Here is a 15498-nt window from a genome sequence, read left to right as displayed (position 1 = left end):
ATTAAATTAAAAAAAAGTGTCCTTGACCCTCATCTTCCACCTTCAAGACTGGACTAGGAATCTTTTCCCAACACTCCATCGTGTTCTGTCTCTTCTCTGTCACACCTTATCACAACATGCTATATTATCTGTTAATTTGCTTTGCTGCCACCAGGAGGCATTAGCCTGTGAACTTAATGAGAACAAGAATGGCTGGTTTAATATTGCAGTCTCAGTACTTAGCAGGGTCTGGCACATACTGTGAGCTCAATAAGTAGTAGCTCAGGGGTTGGCGAACTTTTTCTGTTAAGCCTATACGGCATCTCTGCATTTATGCACCTCTGTCATCGTAATGTGGAAGCAGCCAGACAATATGTAAACACCTGGTCATGGCTGTGATGCAATAAAACTTTATTTATAAAGATGGTTTTGGTCCATGGGCCATAGGTTGCTGACCCGTGCTATAATTGATGAAGAAATGAACTAATGAAAATGAATAAGTGGGATTACATTTAATCCCATTAACCAGAAAGAAGTGCTGGTTACCACAAAGAGCTCTATATAAGAAAACCTGGATTCTATTTTCTTCCTATTACTTAACAGTCTTTTATCTATGGCCTCATCTTTAAATTGGGGCCTGCTAATACCTCCTCTTTAAAGATTTGAAACTTCAGGTCCTTAAGGATGGGAGCTATTCCTTATTTGTCTTTATTCCCAGAGCCTAGCAGAGTTCTCACATGCTTACCATGTTTCCCCGGAAATAAGACCTAGCCGGACAATCAGCTCTAATGCATCTTTTGGAGCAAAAATTAATATAAGACCCGGTCTTATTTTACTATAAAATTATAGTAAAATAAGACCGGGTCTTATATCATATCATATCATATCATATCATATCATATCATATCATATCATATCATATCATACCGGGTCTTATTTTACTATAAGACTGGGTCTATAATATAATATAATGTAATATAATAATATAATATAATACAATACAAAATAAAATAATATAATATAATGTAATACCGGGTCTTATATTAATTTTTGCTCCAAAAGACGCATTAGAGCTGATTGTCTGGCTAGGTCTTATTTTTGGGGAAACACGGTAGAGTACAGCAGATTGATAAGCACTTGCTGAGTGATTGAAAGGTCAGGGTGAAGCTGGTGTTTGCTGAAGCAGGTATTTGGACCAGATAATAGTTGTAAACTCTTAGGATTGAAAAAATTGTAGTCATCCACCTGAATTACCACTATGTAGAGGTCCTTCTAGGTTTAAGAACTGGGGGTGTTTTGATTCCAAATGACAGAAAACTCAACATAATTTGGCTTAAGCCAAAAAGAGAATTTATTGGCACATTGATGTGCCTTGTTTCAGGACCTCAAACAATATGAAAGACCCAGGCTTCTCTGTTTCTCCACTTGCCTTCTACCTGACAGTTTCTTTTATCAGGCAAGCTTTCCCCAGTGGTAGCACAATGACTAACATTGGATTCAGGCTCATATCCTCACAGCTCACAGACCAGTGGAAAATAGAGAGGGTCCCTGCCTCTCAAAAGTCCCAGTAAACATGCCAAGACTGTGAATCCCTCACTTTGTTTGTCTCACTTGTCCACCCTGGAGCCAAACACCATGGCCGTGAATGAAACAACACCACCTGAGAGTGAGAGAGGACTGGCTCTCCAAAGGCAAACCCCCCTATGCAAAAAAAGAAGGTGGCAAAAACATGAAATATCTAGAGCTGCTATGGACTTTCTCTCAAGAACGATATGATTTAATGCAGTAATACAAATTGAGTAGCCAATATTAGGATGTTTGTGAATTCTATGCCACCTAACTTACGAAGAGGAAGAAAACTGAGCTTCGTTTCTTTTTCCAATGTATAAACCCTTCCAGATACCAAAGTACTTTGGTATTTGCAAATGCAAACTTTGCATTTCTAAAATGAAAGCAGGTGCATTTAAAAAATAAACTCTATTTTAGAACAGCTTTAGATTTACAGAAAGATTATGAAGATCCTACAGAGAGTTCTCATACCTCCTACATCTAGATTTTCCTATTGTTAACGTCTTACATTAGTATGGCATATTTGTTACAATTAATGAACTGATATTGATACGTTATTATTAACCAAAGTCCAAAGATTTCCTTTTTTTTCACCTAATGGCCTTTTTCTTTTCCAGGATCCTATCCTAGATACCACATTACACGTTAGCTGTAATGTCTCCTTAAGTTCCTCTTGGCTGTAACAGTTTTTCAGACGTTCCTTGTTTATGATGACCTTGACAGTTTTGAGACGTATTTCACAGAGATTTTGTGAAATGTCCCTCCATTTGGTCATGTCTGATGTTTTTCTCATGTTTATACCGGGGTTGTATTTCTTGAAAGGAAGACCACAGAGGTGATGTGCCATTTATCATATCAAAGGTACACGCTATCAACATGACGTGACTTGTCTCTGTTGATGTTGACCTTGATCACCTGCCGGAGATAGTGTTTGGAAGTTCTCTCCACTGTAAAGTTAGCCTTTCCTCCCTCTCCATACTGTGTTTTATGGAAGGACGTCACCGTGTCCAGCCCTCACTTAAGGAGGGGGAGACGGGCTTCACCGGTTTGAGACGAAAGTATCCACGTAAGCTATTTAGTTCTCTTCTGGACAGAAGATTTGTCTCTTTTTTCCCACTTATTTATTGATTCAATTGTTTATTTATATGAGATATTTATTTGATACTTTGGGTTATAATTTAGTACTACTTATTTGTTGCGCAGATTGTTTCAGCTTTGGTCATTGGGACCTCTTTCAGTTGTCTCCTCCTATGTCCCTTTAACAATCCCATTATTGTGGGGTTTTTTGTTTGTTTGTTTGTTTGTTTGTTTGTTTTGGTGGGGGGCACTTCCATACTTTCTAGCACAAGAATGCTCCAGACTTATTTAAAATATTTCCTGTTCAGTCCTAGAATCAGCATTTCTCCAAGAAGCCCTGATTCCTTCTCCTGGAAGTGGTATTTAGCAACTCAATATGTACATTGAAAAAAATAAAATTACTTTAAAAGGTTTATAACTGAAAAAAAAAACACACAGTCAATTCCTTTCCATAAAATTTAAACTTTTTCGACTTCTTTCACCTGTTTTTTCTTTTCCTCCATATTACTAATAATGTTTTGATACTGGTATTATTTGCTTGAGCAGTGTGAGACATTATCTATTGAACTCTTGTAAGGGTGAATAGGGTTTGGCTTTCTTGCACCCACCCAACTTCCTCTCTGCCTATCTTTCCAATGTATTCATATCACAATTTTGTGTTAAACCAGTAGCCAGAGTCTACATTATTATGACTGTATAACTATCTTTTTCATATTGAAAAAATGTACTATAGGAACATATTCTTATATAATATTTTATCTTTCTTGGTTATAATAATTGCCTCATTTTTTCCTTTTCTTAATTTCCCATGTCCATCAAAATTTAACTCAAATATTCCAACCTGTCAAAGACCTTTCAAATCTATTTTCAAAATACCTAAATGCATGAAATAATCTATTAATTACACTTACCACCACCCCCCCAAAACTTATTCCTCTGTCCTTCTGCTCCATCCTGTTTTGGTTGTTATGGTAACTAGTTTACAAAGATGCTTCCCCCTTCAAAGATCCTTCCCAAGCCTGTTGGAATGCTCATTTTTGAGAAATGCAGATACTGTGTAAGAATTCATTACTTTGAGACTGCTGTACTGTGATATCGTAAGGAAGCACAAGGTGCCATGTGGAAAGACCATATGGAGAGAGAGATGGTTGCCTGTCCAGCCCCCAGCTCTCATCTTAATCAACTTTCTAGATACGTGAGTGCAAAAGTCATCTTGGATGTTGTCTTTGTATCTATTTCAGGTTGAAGGCTTTCCCCAAATGTCTGGTGATCCTTGGTTGTCTATTTAAATTTAAAGCGAAACACTAAAAACTAGTCAGGACTCATGCAATGCATGACTAAGGCACATGCCCTGGTGACCTTGTCGAAGGGTGAATGGGTGGTATTGTTGGGGGACACTGCACTCTCAATATCCGTAAGTATTTTATTAGGGCCATTCAGTTTATCCAGAGATTAAATCTCCTAGCTTCCTAGGAATGGCATCCCACCATTCAGCGGGTATTCACTGGGAAGATTTTCTCTGAATCCCTCTAGCTTCACTCCTTCTCCATTTTCTGGCTTCTCTGACTCCAGAGCCTCACCCCATATTTGCATTTTCACCATTTCCTTCATTATGAGCAAAGCTGAATGTTTGAAGCTTGTTTGGCTGGTTACAATCAAATGAGGATTAAAAAAAAAAACAAACCTAGAACATTTGTGCATCCTTAAATTCCCTCTTTGGGGCAGGGTTGGAACTGGCCACTGGTATTGGTGTGATTGCTGCATTACTCTAAGGGTTACAGGTCCAAGGAAAGTATAGTGATTAAACGCATGGGCTTTGGGATCAGGAAGTCTTGTGCTTCAGCCCTGTTTCTACAACCCTTTAGCTGCGACTATCATTTATGTAACTCTCTTAAGCCTCCATTTCCTCATCTGTTAAATGAGAAAAATAACATTATCTACTTCTTAGGGTTGTAAGAATTAAATAGTATATCGGTATCATCTAGCAGAGTGCCTGGCATATAATTAAGCACTCAGTGCCTAGTAATGATGGTATAAATCTATTTTTAAAAAACACATCTGGTTGGTGAGCATTGATTCGGTTCCTCCTCTAACTGGTTCTGTGTTCCTGGATAAATCATTGACTCCATAGAGTTGACTCCAGAAGGGCTGTAAGTAGCATTTAGTTCAAACCCTGTAATCTGGTTCATGAATTATTTTTACCGCTCTTTCTCATCCAGTGGCTTCCCTAACCAGTGGTGCATTGGCCTCAAACCTTGGCCTCGTTTTTTTAACAGCCACAGTATGTTTCCTCTAGGGAACCTCTTCGTTCCTTGCCCAGGAAACTTTCCTCTGGCCCCTATGAGAAGTCCATGTGTAAACAACTACCAGTGGGGAGAGTTGCATTTTAGTACAAGCTGCACAGCAGCCAGGAGGACCGTAGCTTATACCTAGGTACATGCTTGGAAGTTCACGCACATGTAGGAAATCCCCCAAAGGCAGGGACAAAGGAGCACATGTACGCCCCCGCCATCACTCCACCCATTTGCACACATACTAGTGTTCAGGAGAAAAGTGCTCAGCATTTCATCATACATCCCAGATTGCTGGATGGGGGAAGGGAAGATTTTGTGACAAAAAGAGAAATGAAACCGTAATGTCCCAGCCTGTCAGCACTAACTGGAGTATAAGAGAGGGACTTTGGGAAGACAGACAGACTCCAGGGGTCTGGCAAGAGCCAAAATGTCCAAAGGGCCTCTCATTCTCTGTCTGCTGATTGAGCTATGGCGGCTTTACCTGAGTAAGTGTCTGAACCCTTCCATGCAGGCGTCCCTGTGGGGCTCCGCATCCCGTGATGGATTTCCATGACTGATCAGGCCTCAGTAAAGCAGAAGCCCATTTCATTCCTGCATCCCCCACACCCCACACAGCGTTTCTTCTTTGGAGGGTCTTTTTCCTTCCTGTGACATTGGGTTATCCAAAGACTGGTTTGGGGGTTTTAGGATGGGACAATTTGTGTTCATGTCAGAAATGGCAATTTAAGAAGAAACACAGAAATAAGGGGTGAGATGAAATGGGGGAAAGAAATGTCTTATGCAGCCAGAGCCAGGGGAATTTGTTCTGGTGAGAGCTCTTATTATAATTCTTGTTTTTCTCTTTCTTTTCTCTTCCTTTTTTCCCAGGAAGTTTGGTTTGCTTTTTGTTTTGTTTTATTTTGCTGGGGATGAGGCTTCACGGTGAGGTTTCTTTCTGCATGTTGTTTCCAGGTGTTGGACTATGCAGATGTGACCCTTGGTTTGGGCCGGTTGAGACCTTTGCATCCTGGTGGTATAGGGCTGAATGTTTGGGGCTGAGCTGTAGTGTGTCTCGGTCACTAGCTGTTGATGTTGACCACGTCTAAATTGCTTTGGCTCTTCCATGTATGAAATAAGGGACCTGGATAAGACCAGGTTTAACAGTCCATGATTCCAGGACTACACAATATCTAATGTCTCTTGCGGTTGTAAAAGTCTATAGTTATTTGGGCAAGAATCTTTCAAATGTGCTGCATGAGAAAATACCTACATTCCAAGGAAAACAACAGCATTCCCTTTACGCCTCAAACCGTGGTCATGCTGTCCTTTCTGTCTTTCTTTCCTCTCTAACTCCAGGAGCATCCGCAGGTCTCCTCCTAAGTCAGGCTTTCCCTGAGCATTCAGACTGGTGTGAGTGTTTCTGCTATGACTTCCTGTCCTCCTTGGGGTCCCTTTATCAGAGAACTTGTCACCCTCGAGTAACTGCTCACTGAACTGTTCCTCGCCCCAGATACTCTGTAGCAGTTAATGGAATGAAAGCACTCCCTGACATTTTTCTTTATCAATGTTTTTTAAAAAAAATTATTAAGTTTATTGGGGTGACGTTGGTTGATAACGTACGTCTCGAGTGTCCATTTCTATAATGCTTCATCTGTGTATCGATTGCATTGTGTGCTCCTCACCCGAAGTCTAGTCTCCTTCCATCGCCATATACTCATATTTGACCCCCTTTAACCTCTTCGTCTTCCCCCACGCCTTTTCCCCTCTGGAACCACCATCCTGTTATGTGAGTTTGTTTCTTTTGTTAGTTCGTTTGTTGCTTTCTGTTCTTTATCCCCCACGTGAGTGACATAGTGGGGTTCTTGTGCTTTTCCATGTGACTTATTTCGTTTAGCATGATACTCTCTAGATTCATCCATGTTGTTGCAAATGGAAGTATTTCATCCTTTCTTATGGCTGAGTAGTATTCCATGGTATACATGTACCCCATCTTCTTTACCCATCATCCACTGAAGGACACTTAGGCTCTTTACCAATGTTTGTAATGGTCTTTATCTTGTCCTGGGAACTTGAGGTGTGGAGGGTTTCGTTACGCTGAAAGATGCTGGAGTCCAAGTCCACATTCCCTGCTATTGGCCAGATCCTGATTGAGCTGCTGGTTGAGCTAGGGTGGCTTTTCCAACCGTACCTGAAGGAGTTAGCACCTAGTGATCTGTTTGTTTTCCATGTGTGCCTTTTCAAAAATGATCAATTCAGAAGAGAATCACCGAGGATCAATCAGAGCTGCTTATGCTCTTAAAAGATGCCTAATTGAATCCTTCATTCTGTAGATGGTGAAACTGAGAGCTGGACTGGGGAAAGGCCTTTCTTAAGACCATCAGCTGGAGAAAGAACCAAGCTGGCACCAGAACCTAGGTTGTGCCCACCATGCTGGGTAATTCCCGAAAAGGGGAATTAATTTGATGCCAACGATTCCTTTGTGCCAGGGTGCTTCTTTAACTGGAAGGAAGAGTTTCTTGTCATGTTTCTAAATTCTGCCGTGCGTGGTTACTTGTACTAATACTTTATTAATTCCATGTGGCATTTGATACTTTATCTCATGCAAACCTTAGAAACGCTTTCTGAGGTGAGTGGTTATCAATCCCTCTTTCTCTTACGATGATAATGAAGTCACAATCATTGTGGCTTTCCTCCAAGAACACAAAAGCAGTCAGTGACAGAATGAGGTTTCCAATGTAAGCCGAATGGGTGTTTTCCTGCCACACCAAATTGCCTGCTTCCTTTTTTAACATGAATTTTTAATCAGATGAGTAATACGGAAACACAGAAACACCCCTGGTGATAAAAATCACAATGCTATAAAGCTAAAATCCCTTTTGACGATTACTCCCACCCCCTCCCTTTTCCAGTGGTCACCGGACATGGCTGACACAATCAATTGGGTGTATATCCCACCCCCCGATGCTTTTCTATGCATTTACCTTCATATGTCTTTGCCCACCAACAAAATGCAAATTGTTTTATCAAATGGTTTTATATTTTATGTGTTGCTTTGAAATTTGCCCTTTTCATACATTAATAAGGCTTGGAGTTTTCATGCCAATTGATACACCTCTAATTCTAATAATCTACCCATGATGCCATGGAATTAATCAATCATAGTTTTGTCATGCCCATATACACATTGTTCATTCCATTTACACATGTGTGAGGGCTGCAGTAAACATTTAAAAATAGGTTTTCTTGTGCACGTGTGTTTTTCTAGGGTAAATAAAATGGAATCGCCAAGGCTTAGCTAGCACACACGCGTGTTCACTATTAGTAGAAACTGCCAAATTGCCACAGTGTGGCTACCAAGTCCCATCCCACATCACTGCAATTTATTCCAACTGTTTTTTCCTTAGGTTCTGTCTGGCCAACACTTGATATTATCAGCATTCTAATTTTTTTCCAGTCAAATAGGTGAAATTTATTGGCCACTCACATTTCCTCACAGAATTGCCTGCTCTGGCCTTCTCCCGTTTTTCTGTTGACTTTTCTTATTGAGTAGTAGGAAGCCCCCTTCTATACAACTGTGTTTCTCTGAAAATAAGACCAGGTCTTATATTAATTTTTGCTCCAAAAGACGCATTAGGGCTTATGTTCAGGGGATGTCATCCTGAAAAAAATCATGCTAGGGCTTATTTTCCGGTTAGGTCTTATTTTTGGGGAAACATGGTATGATACTTAAGAAAACAAACGGATGACTCTCCTGTAGAAATAATTCTGCATATGTTTTTAATTAATTTTTCCAAATATTCGTAGGAACAAGCTCGTATTTTAGAAGTTAGGTGGTTTAGGTCATGTGTTCTGTGTTGCTAACATAGTTGAGGGTGATAACAATGAATTTCTCATCTTTTCTCCTGGTTTCATGGTGGACAAAATGGACTTCCACAGCATTTTATGATCTATGAAACATTTCTACTGAGGCAAAGTGAATAGACTGTGAGTTCAGGGAAGGCTCCAGGCTGATCTGAATTTGGAATGACCTTCATCATCAGAGCCAACCGTGAAAAACCCAGGAAGCACATCCTTTTGCTCATGCTCTTAGCGTCTCTTAAGGTTCATCCTCAGCTTCTCCTAGAGAGGGATACCTGGACATTCCTGACACTAGTCAGGGAGGGATAGGCGACTGCGGACCATGTCTTCCACAACTTAGCTAAATGGACCAACAAAGTTAGTGAATGGAGAGTCTCACTGGGTGGGGATACCATGAGGAAAACACTAAGCAGGTATCTAGGTACCCAAGAGGAAGCTGGATATAGTTCTTATGATCCGGAGCTTCAGCCTGCCTGGCTCTCCCTTCAATAGCATTTTTCTTCTTTTTAAGAACAATCACTGAGGTTCAGTTAAACCAGTGAACTTAATATTTGCAGTAGTGAAAATGTTTCGCAGATTCTCAGAGGTGGATGTAATCTTAGAATAGCTCGTCCAGTGTTCCTCAAACATGGGGTGAGTAGCCAATGACATCAGAATGGCCTGAAGAACTTGGTTATGTCCACTTCCCTGGGCTTTGGCCTCAGAGATTCTGACTCAGGGTTGGTCAATACAATATGTATGTTTAACAGTCTCCCCAGGTCGTGCTGATGAGCAGCCAAAGTTGGGAAATATGGATACTTCATTTTAGAAATGGTGATACCTTCCATCTCAACCTCTAGCACTTTTGTGTGGCATAGCTGCCGTTCTATATAATTCCTGTGGTCTCTTTCAGTTCTAACATTAAAAAAAAAATCTTCAAACCCCACTGACTTTCTACTAATGACAAAAAAATGGTCCAGAGTAAATTAATTTCTATTTCTAGTACTGAAAGGAGAGAAGGACAGTGGGATATAGTAGTCCGACTGCCTATCTTCCTGCCATAGCACTGTCTGGGGGGAAGACAGAGGGAGACGCATCTGAAGCATTCGAGTTACTAGCACATGATCACATCGGTAGAGTGATGGTTTGGGACCTGTTTGTATGAGTTCGTGGAATTGAGTCAAAGGGTCAGGATTATTCCTTGGAGAGTTTATTGGCTTATTGAATGGTCCTCAAGATCAGAGTTTTAAAATCAGCACAAAGGTCTTGCTGTGCAAATGAGTTTAAAAACTCAGGTGGGTCACCTGTCTCCACTTGGGAGATGGAAAGATGTGGCGTTAGGAGCTCAGCTGTGGCAAAGCGCACATCAGAATTTAGACTAAAGAAACATACACACTACAACTCTCTTCATCTTCCTGGAAGCAGCTATGTGCACAATCACCGCGTAGCATACCTGAGAGATGTTAGCACCGCACAACCTCATTTTCTCATCCTTCCTCACAGCTCCAGCTGCATCAGAGACTGTCGTGACAGGGTTTTTGGGTCAGTCGGTGACTTTGCCCTGCATGTACTCATCGTGGTCTCCTGGCAGCAATAGCATGTGCTGGGGCAAAGGCTCGTGTCCCAACTCCAAATGCAATGAGGAGCTTATCCACACCGATGGGACAAAGGTGCTCTCGAAGAAGTCACCCAAATATGCACTTCACGGGACTATTGGGAGAGGCGATGTGTCCTTGACCATCTTCAGCACCATTACAAGCGACGAAAGTGTGTACTGCTGCCGCATAGAGGTGCCGGGCTGGTTCAATGATGTGAAGAATAACGTTCGGCTAAAGCTAATCAAAGGTGAGCACGTGAAGGGGCTGGTGTCTGTGGGAGGAGAGAGTCAGTGGTTAATGTAGGTGATGGATTCAGTGGGTGGTGTCGGAGAGGCTTTAGCTCCTTAGGCAGTGAGTGGGCAGGTGAAATCTGGAAGGTGTTCCTCTGACTAGAGGAGCCACGGTCTGAAGCAAATGCCCCTGGGGCCCAAGATGGCCCCAGAAGTGAGTGAGTGAGCGTGGTGTGGTGCGTGGGACAGGGAATTGCAGGGACAATCTACAGGAGGCAGCTGCCGCTTATCTAGGGGATCGTTGCCTTGCAGAAATTCCAGCCCAGTGTTTTCAGATGTGGCAGTTTTTATATGAGCTATACTGATCTTTGCATGGTGGCAAATTGTGGGGACAGAGCCAGGAGTACAGTTTCCAGGCTCTCGGCCTCACGTGGAAAGGTGCTTACTCGGGTAGTAAATGGCCATCAACTGTGATTGGATGGCCATTAGCTGTGGCTAGTTGGCCGTCAGCTGTAACCAGTGAGCCACTGGCCACTAATATAACTGCTGTGACTACGCTAGCAGAAAATGGGGGCTAGCAAGAAGATGGTGGCTGAGCTAGCAAGAGCGGATTGCAGAGAGGCGGATGCCGCCAGCGAGAATATAGTGGTATGACTCCCCCATCTATGGCTTCGTGGGTGTTCGTTTTTGGCCTCACCATATCCTGCGTTCTTATGTGGGGAGCGGGATCAGAGACCCCGTCTGACACCCTGCATGACACAAATATTTCAAAATTTAGAAAAACATATACTGTGTAAACTAAAGCATGTCCATGGGTCAGCTTCAGGCCGGAGCCCAGTAGTTTGCAACTTCTGGCCTCAGGGAAAGGGTGTGGGGTTGGAGACACTCACAGCCATTTTCAGGTGTTCTTTCCTTCTGTTACTATCAGTTGCTTTTGGTGAAATTTGGAATATGGTGGAACTCATAAAGATTTAAACTGCATGAAGGGCAATACTCTAGGTGGTCATTTCTAAGTTCACTTGAAACTAAGTGTCTTTCTGGTCCACTAGAGTTAATGGAAATTTGTCATATTTGAAAGGGTGGTATCTGTAGAATAAGTGTGGCTGATGAACCCAAATTCAAATGTTTAGGGGGTGAGCAGTGCTGGCATGAACCAATCTTTAATATCTAAAAGACTACATTGTTACCCTATGTTACATACTTTGGGCCTAGTTTTTTTTTTTTTAGATTTTAATTTGGTTTTATCGTGGAAAGAATACCTAATGTGAGTTTCCCACCTTAACACATTTTCAAGTGTACAGCACATTACTGTTAACTGTAGGTACAAGGTTATGCAGCAGATTAGAGTTTATTCATCTCACTTGACTGAAATTTTATGTTGGGGCTCACTTTTGACGCAGTCGTCCATTTACTCATTGATGTTTTTGGAACACCTACTATGTGATCGACCTTGTGCTAGGTAGCAGATTTGTACCAGGGAACAAAATAAATACAGATTTTTCCCTCATGGAGCTTACCATCTAGTGGGAAAAGCAGACCTTAAACAATAATCATCAAATAACTGTAATTATGAGGTACAACCGAATGCTGTGAAGGTCAAGTAGGACAGTGTGAAAGTATTATTACAGACTGCAGATGACCTCCATGCAGAGGCGTCCTTTTAGCTGAGGAGTCAACCTGATGAAGACAGAGACTGGGAAGCAACAGGTACAAAGTCCCTCCAGCCAGAAGGTCACTAATATGTGCAAAGAGCTGAAGAAAAGGCTGGGGAAAATGAGAAGAGTAGAGTGAAGATGGGAGATTGAAAAGAAAGACAGGACCAGGTCAGGCGGAACCTTGTGGACCAGGTTGTGGGGTTGGCTCTTTATCTTAAGGGCACGGAGGACCCGTCAAAAGTTTTACGCAGGAGACAGACATAATTAGATGGGTCATTTTAAAAGATTCCTCCAGTCAATATGTGAAGAACAGATTGGAAAGGCCAAGGCTAGAGGCAAGAAACCCAGATTTCATGGGCATTACTGTGGTCCAGGCCAGTGGACCCACTAAGGGCGGTAGAAACAGACAGAAAAGGATGGATCCCAGATATATGTGTATGGTTTCTTCCTTCATCTCCACTTGGTACCAGATGTATGATGTGTTGTTTACAGCCCCAACAACCACGCGTCGCACCACCACACGTCACCCAACGACCACCACTATGACAACCACAGCTGTGCTTCCAACAACAGTTGTGACTACACCTGCACTCACAACCAGCACACCACTTGAGACAACCACCACTGCCCTCACAGAGGGCACGGCAACCACGTGCCCTCTGACAACATCAGGCTCCCTTCCTGAGGCAGCCACAATTCTTCTGACCACTGAGCTTACCACAGAAGGGTCCACCCTCGCTGCAGGTATGTGGGACAATAGCCATTCTTTTCCTTCTGCTGGTCAGATGTATCTTGGGTCCCTTGGAACAGGGTTCTACTGAGTGGGCAGCCCAGAGAGTTGCTCTTGGGTGTGTGTATGTGTGAATGTGTATGTGTGTGCGTGTGCGTGTGTGTATGTGTGTTAGTTTTCTAGGACTCTCATAACAAATACCACAGACGGGGTGGCTCAAACAATAGTTGATTTTCTCACAATTCTGGAGGCTGCAAGTCTGAGAACAAGATGTCAGCAGGGTTGATTTCTTCTGAGGCTTTTCTCCTTGGCTTATAGACGGCCACCTTCTTGCTGTGTCCTCACATGGTCTTTCCCCTGTTGTGTCTGTGGCCTAATCTCTTCTTATAAGGACACCAGTCCTATTGGATTAGGGCCCATCCTAAGGAACTCATCTTACCTTAATTACCTCTCTAAAGGCTCTATCTTCAAATACAGTCACATTTCGAGTTACTAGGGGTTAGGGCTTCAACATATGAAGGGGGTGTGTGCACAATTCAGCCCATCGCAGTATGTGTGCGTGTGTGTGTGTGGTGTGTGTGTGGTTTCACTAAACTGTTCCTTTTCTTTGTTTTATGGTTTCCTTTTCTTTCCTGTTTTTTTCTTTCCTTTGTGTTTTTGAAAAGTCAGCTTTTTGGCTTCTCCAGTTGACTCCCAGGAATCCTGGAGATGCCGACTGAAGAACCAGGAACTGTCCCCCCAGGTCAGACTCTAATTCTGTCCTGCCAAGGATTAAGTCTCTGCCTGAGCATTAGACATTGATTGAGGAAAGGCCTCCAGATGCCTTATAATATTTTTTGATGGTGAACTGGTTCTACTCTCTTTTTTCTTCCTTTTTTTCCCTTTTCTTTTTTTTTTTTTTTTGTTCTTCTGCAGCCTTCTTGATCCTGCACCTTGGACCTCTCACGGAGTTCTTAGCTCCGTTACTTACCGAGGCTTATTACAACTCTCACCATGTTTCCACCTCCGATTCTGACAAGAAGATTATTAGAAAACCATCATCAGATAGATAGCTTGAAGGCTTTCTTTGGCATTTCATCTGCCACAATAAAACCTGGATAATTTAAATAGCTTTACAATATTCGATTGGCTAGTTCTATTATACTCGCAGTAGTCACCTAAAATCCATGAACCCTACACCAATAAAGTTTATATGTGTTTTTAACTCTTTTTGCCTTTAAAAGAATCATCTTAAAATAGAACATTTGTAGTTTTTCCCCTAGATTCTAAAAATTACTTGCAATCTTTGAAGAAACCTGGAATATGTAGAAAAGCACACAGACAACTATAAAAATAGTCCCAAATCTCACCACTGACCGCAAACACTTTTTAGCTTCCTTTTTAGCTTCCTTTCATCAAACTTTTTTCTCTTCCAGAATCAGAAACTTTCCGTTTCTCTAGTATCTCCCAGACAAGCACTGAGGTAACTTCTGAAGGCACTACCTTACTGACATCCAAAGGTATGTGGACACGTGCTCTTTTCTTCTTTCCTTATCTCTTAGATGTAGGAGAAGGAAACACTGAATAGTGACATTGAATCAGACGAGTAGAGATGACTTCTGGATCTGCATGCCATGAAGTTCACCTGGGACAAACTGATGTCAAGGCAGCATTTGTGGCCCATTCATTCCTGTGGATGAGAGCCAGAGAAACAGAGCGCGATTCATTTTGACTTGTTCTTGCAAATCTCCACGACAGCACGTGTCTAGAAATTTGCCTTTTCACCTTAGGCTAAGTGGTGCTTCGCTGTCTCATCCTGATGCCAAGCACACCAGTCTTCTTTGTTGAAACCCATGGTAGACCCACTTGATTGGCTGGCTTTTTATAGTGGAAGGAGAATCCTTTTATTCGTTTGTCCTTTCATCCATCCATCAAGCTTTCTTTAGCTATTTACTAGGACCCAGGGGGCAGAGAACACCCTAAAAATAAGACCTGATTCACATTTCTGGGTGCTAGAGAGGACTGCCTGGTCTACTACCCCAGTTCTACTACCTTTTGCCAGGGGTCTCTAGCCTCGGTTTACTCCCAGCTTTGCTGTGGAGTTGTGGAACTTCATGTATGTAAAGGTTTTAGATGAGTGCCTGGCACATTATTAAGCACTCAAGCTCTACGTTGATGGGGCTTACTCCCACGCAGAGGAAACAGACATCTGTGGGGTAAATAAACCAAAGCCTGAGATAGTACACGAGGGGTAGGGCAGCATGGCAGACTGCTTCATGCGTGTGCTGTAGTGTCACACTACCTGGTACACAGTCTGCCTCTTACCTGCTGTGTGACTTCGGGAAAGTTACTTAATCTCTCCAGGCCTTGGTTTCCTCACTGGTAAAATGGGAATAACACCTTTCCTAGATGTCTCTTTCTGAGGATTAAATGAAAGCATGCATGTATATCACTTAGAACAGCGTCTGCCATGTACTAAATGCTCAGTAAACATTAGTTGTTTTTTTTTTGTTTGTTTGTTTGTTTTTCTGACAGATGTCAGTTTAGGGGACAGAGAGGCACCAAAAATAA

General features: G+C 42.1%; 1 protein-coding gene across 1 annotated transcript in view; it reads left to right on the top strand.

Annotated features, from left to right (window-relative positions):
• Window positions 1-5291: 5291 nt before the first annotated feature.
• Window positions 5292-15498, top strand: part of TIMD4 (T cell immunoglobulin and mucin domain containing 4) — a 29520-nt gene continuing 19313 nt past the window's right edge. The window contains exons 1-4 of the mRNA XM_033097028.1: window positions 5292-5404; window positions 10239-10580; window positions 12711-12962; window positions 14364-14447. Of these exons, the coding sequence (XP_032952919.1) occupies window positions 5347-5404; window positions 10239-10580; window positions 12711-12962; window positions 14364-14447 (736 nt within the window). The 5' untranslated portion in view covers window positions 5292-5346. The remainder of the gene's footprint in view (window positions 5405-10238; window positions 10581-12710; window positions 12963-14363; window positions 14448-15498) is intronic.

Source organism: Rhinolophus ferrumequinum, chromosome 24 (genome assembly GCF_004115265.2).
Source record: "Rhinolophus ferrumequinum isolate MPI-CBG mRhiFer1 chromosome 24, mRhiFer1_v1.p, whole genome shotgun sequence".
Classification (NCBI taxonomy): Eukaryota; Metazoa; Chordata; class Mammalia; order Chiroptera; family Rhinolophidae; genus Rhinolophus; species Rhinolophus ferrumequinum.
Note: the sequence above shows the minus strand (reverse complement) of the source record. Positions and strands in the feature narration are given on the sequence as shown.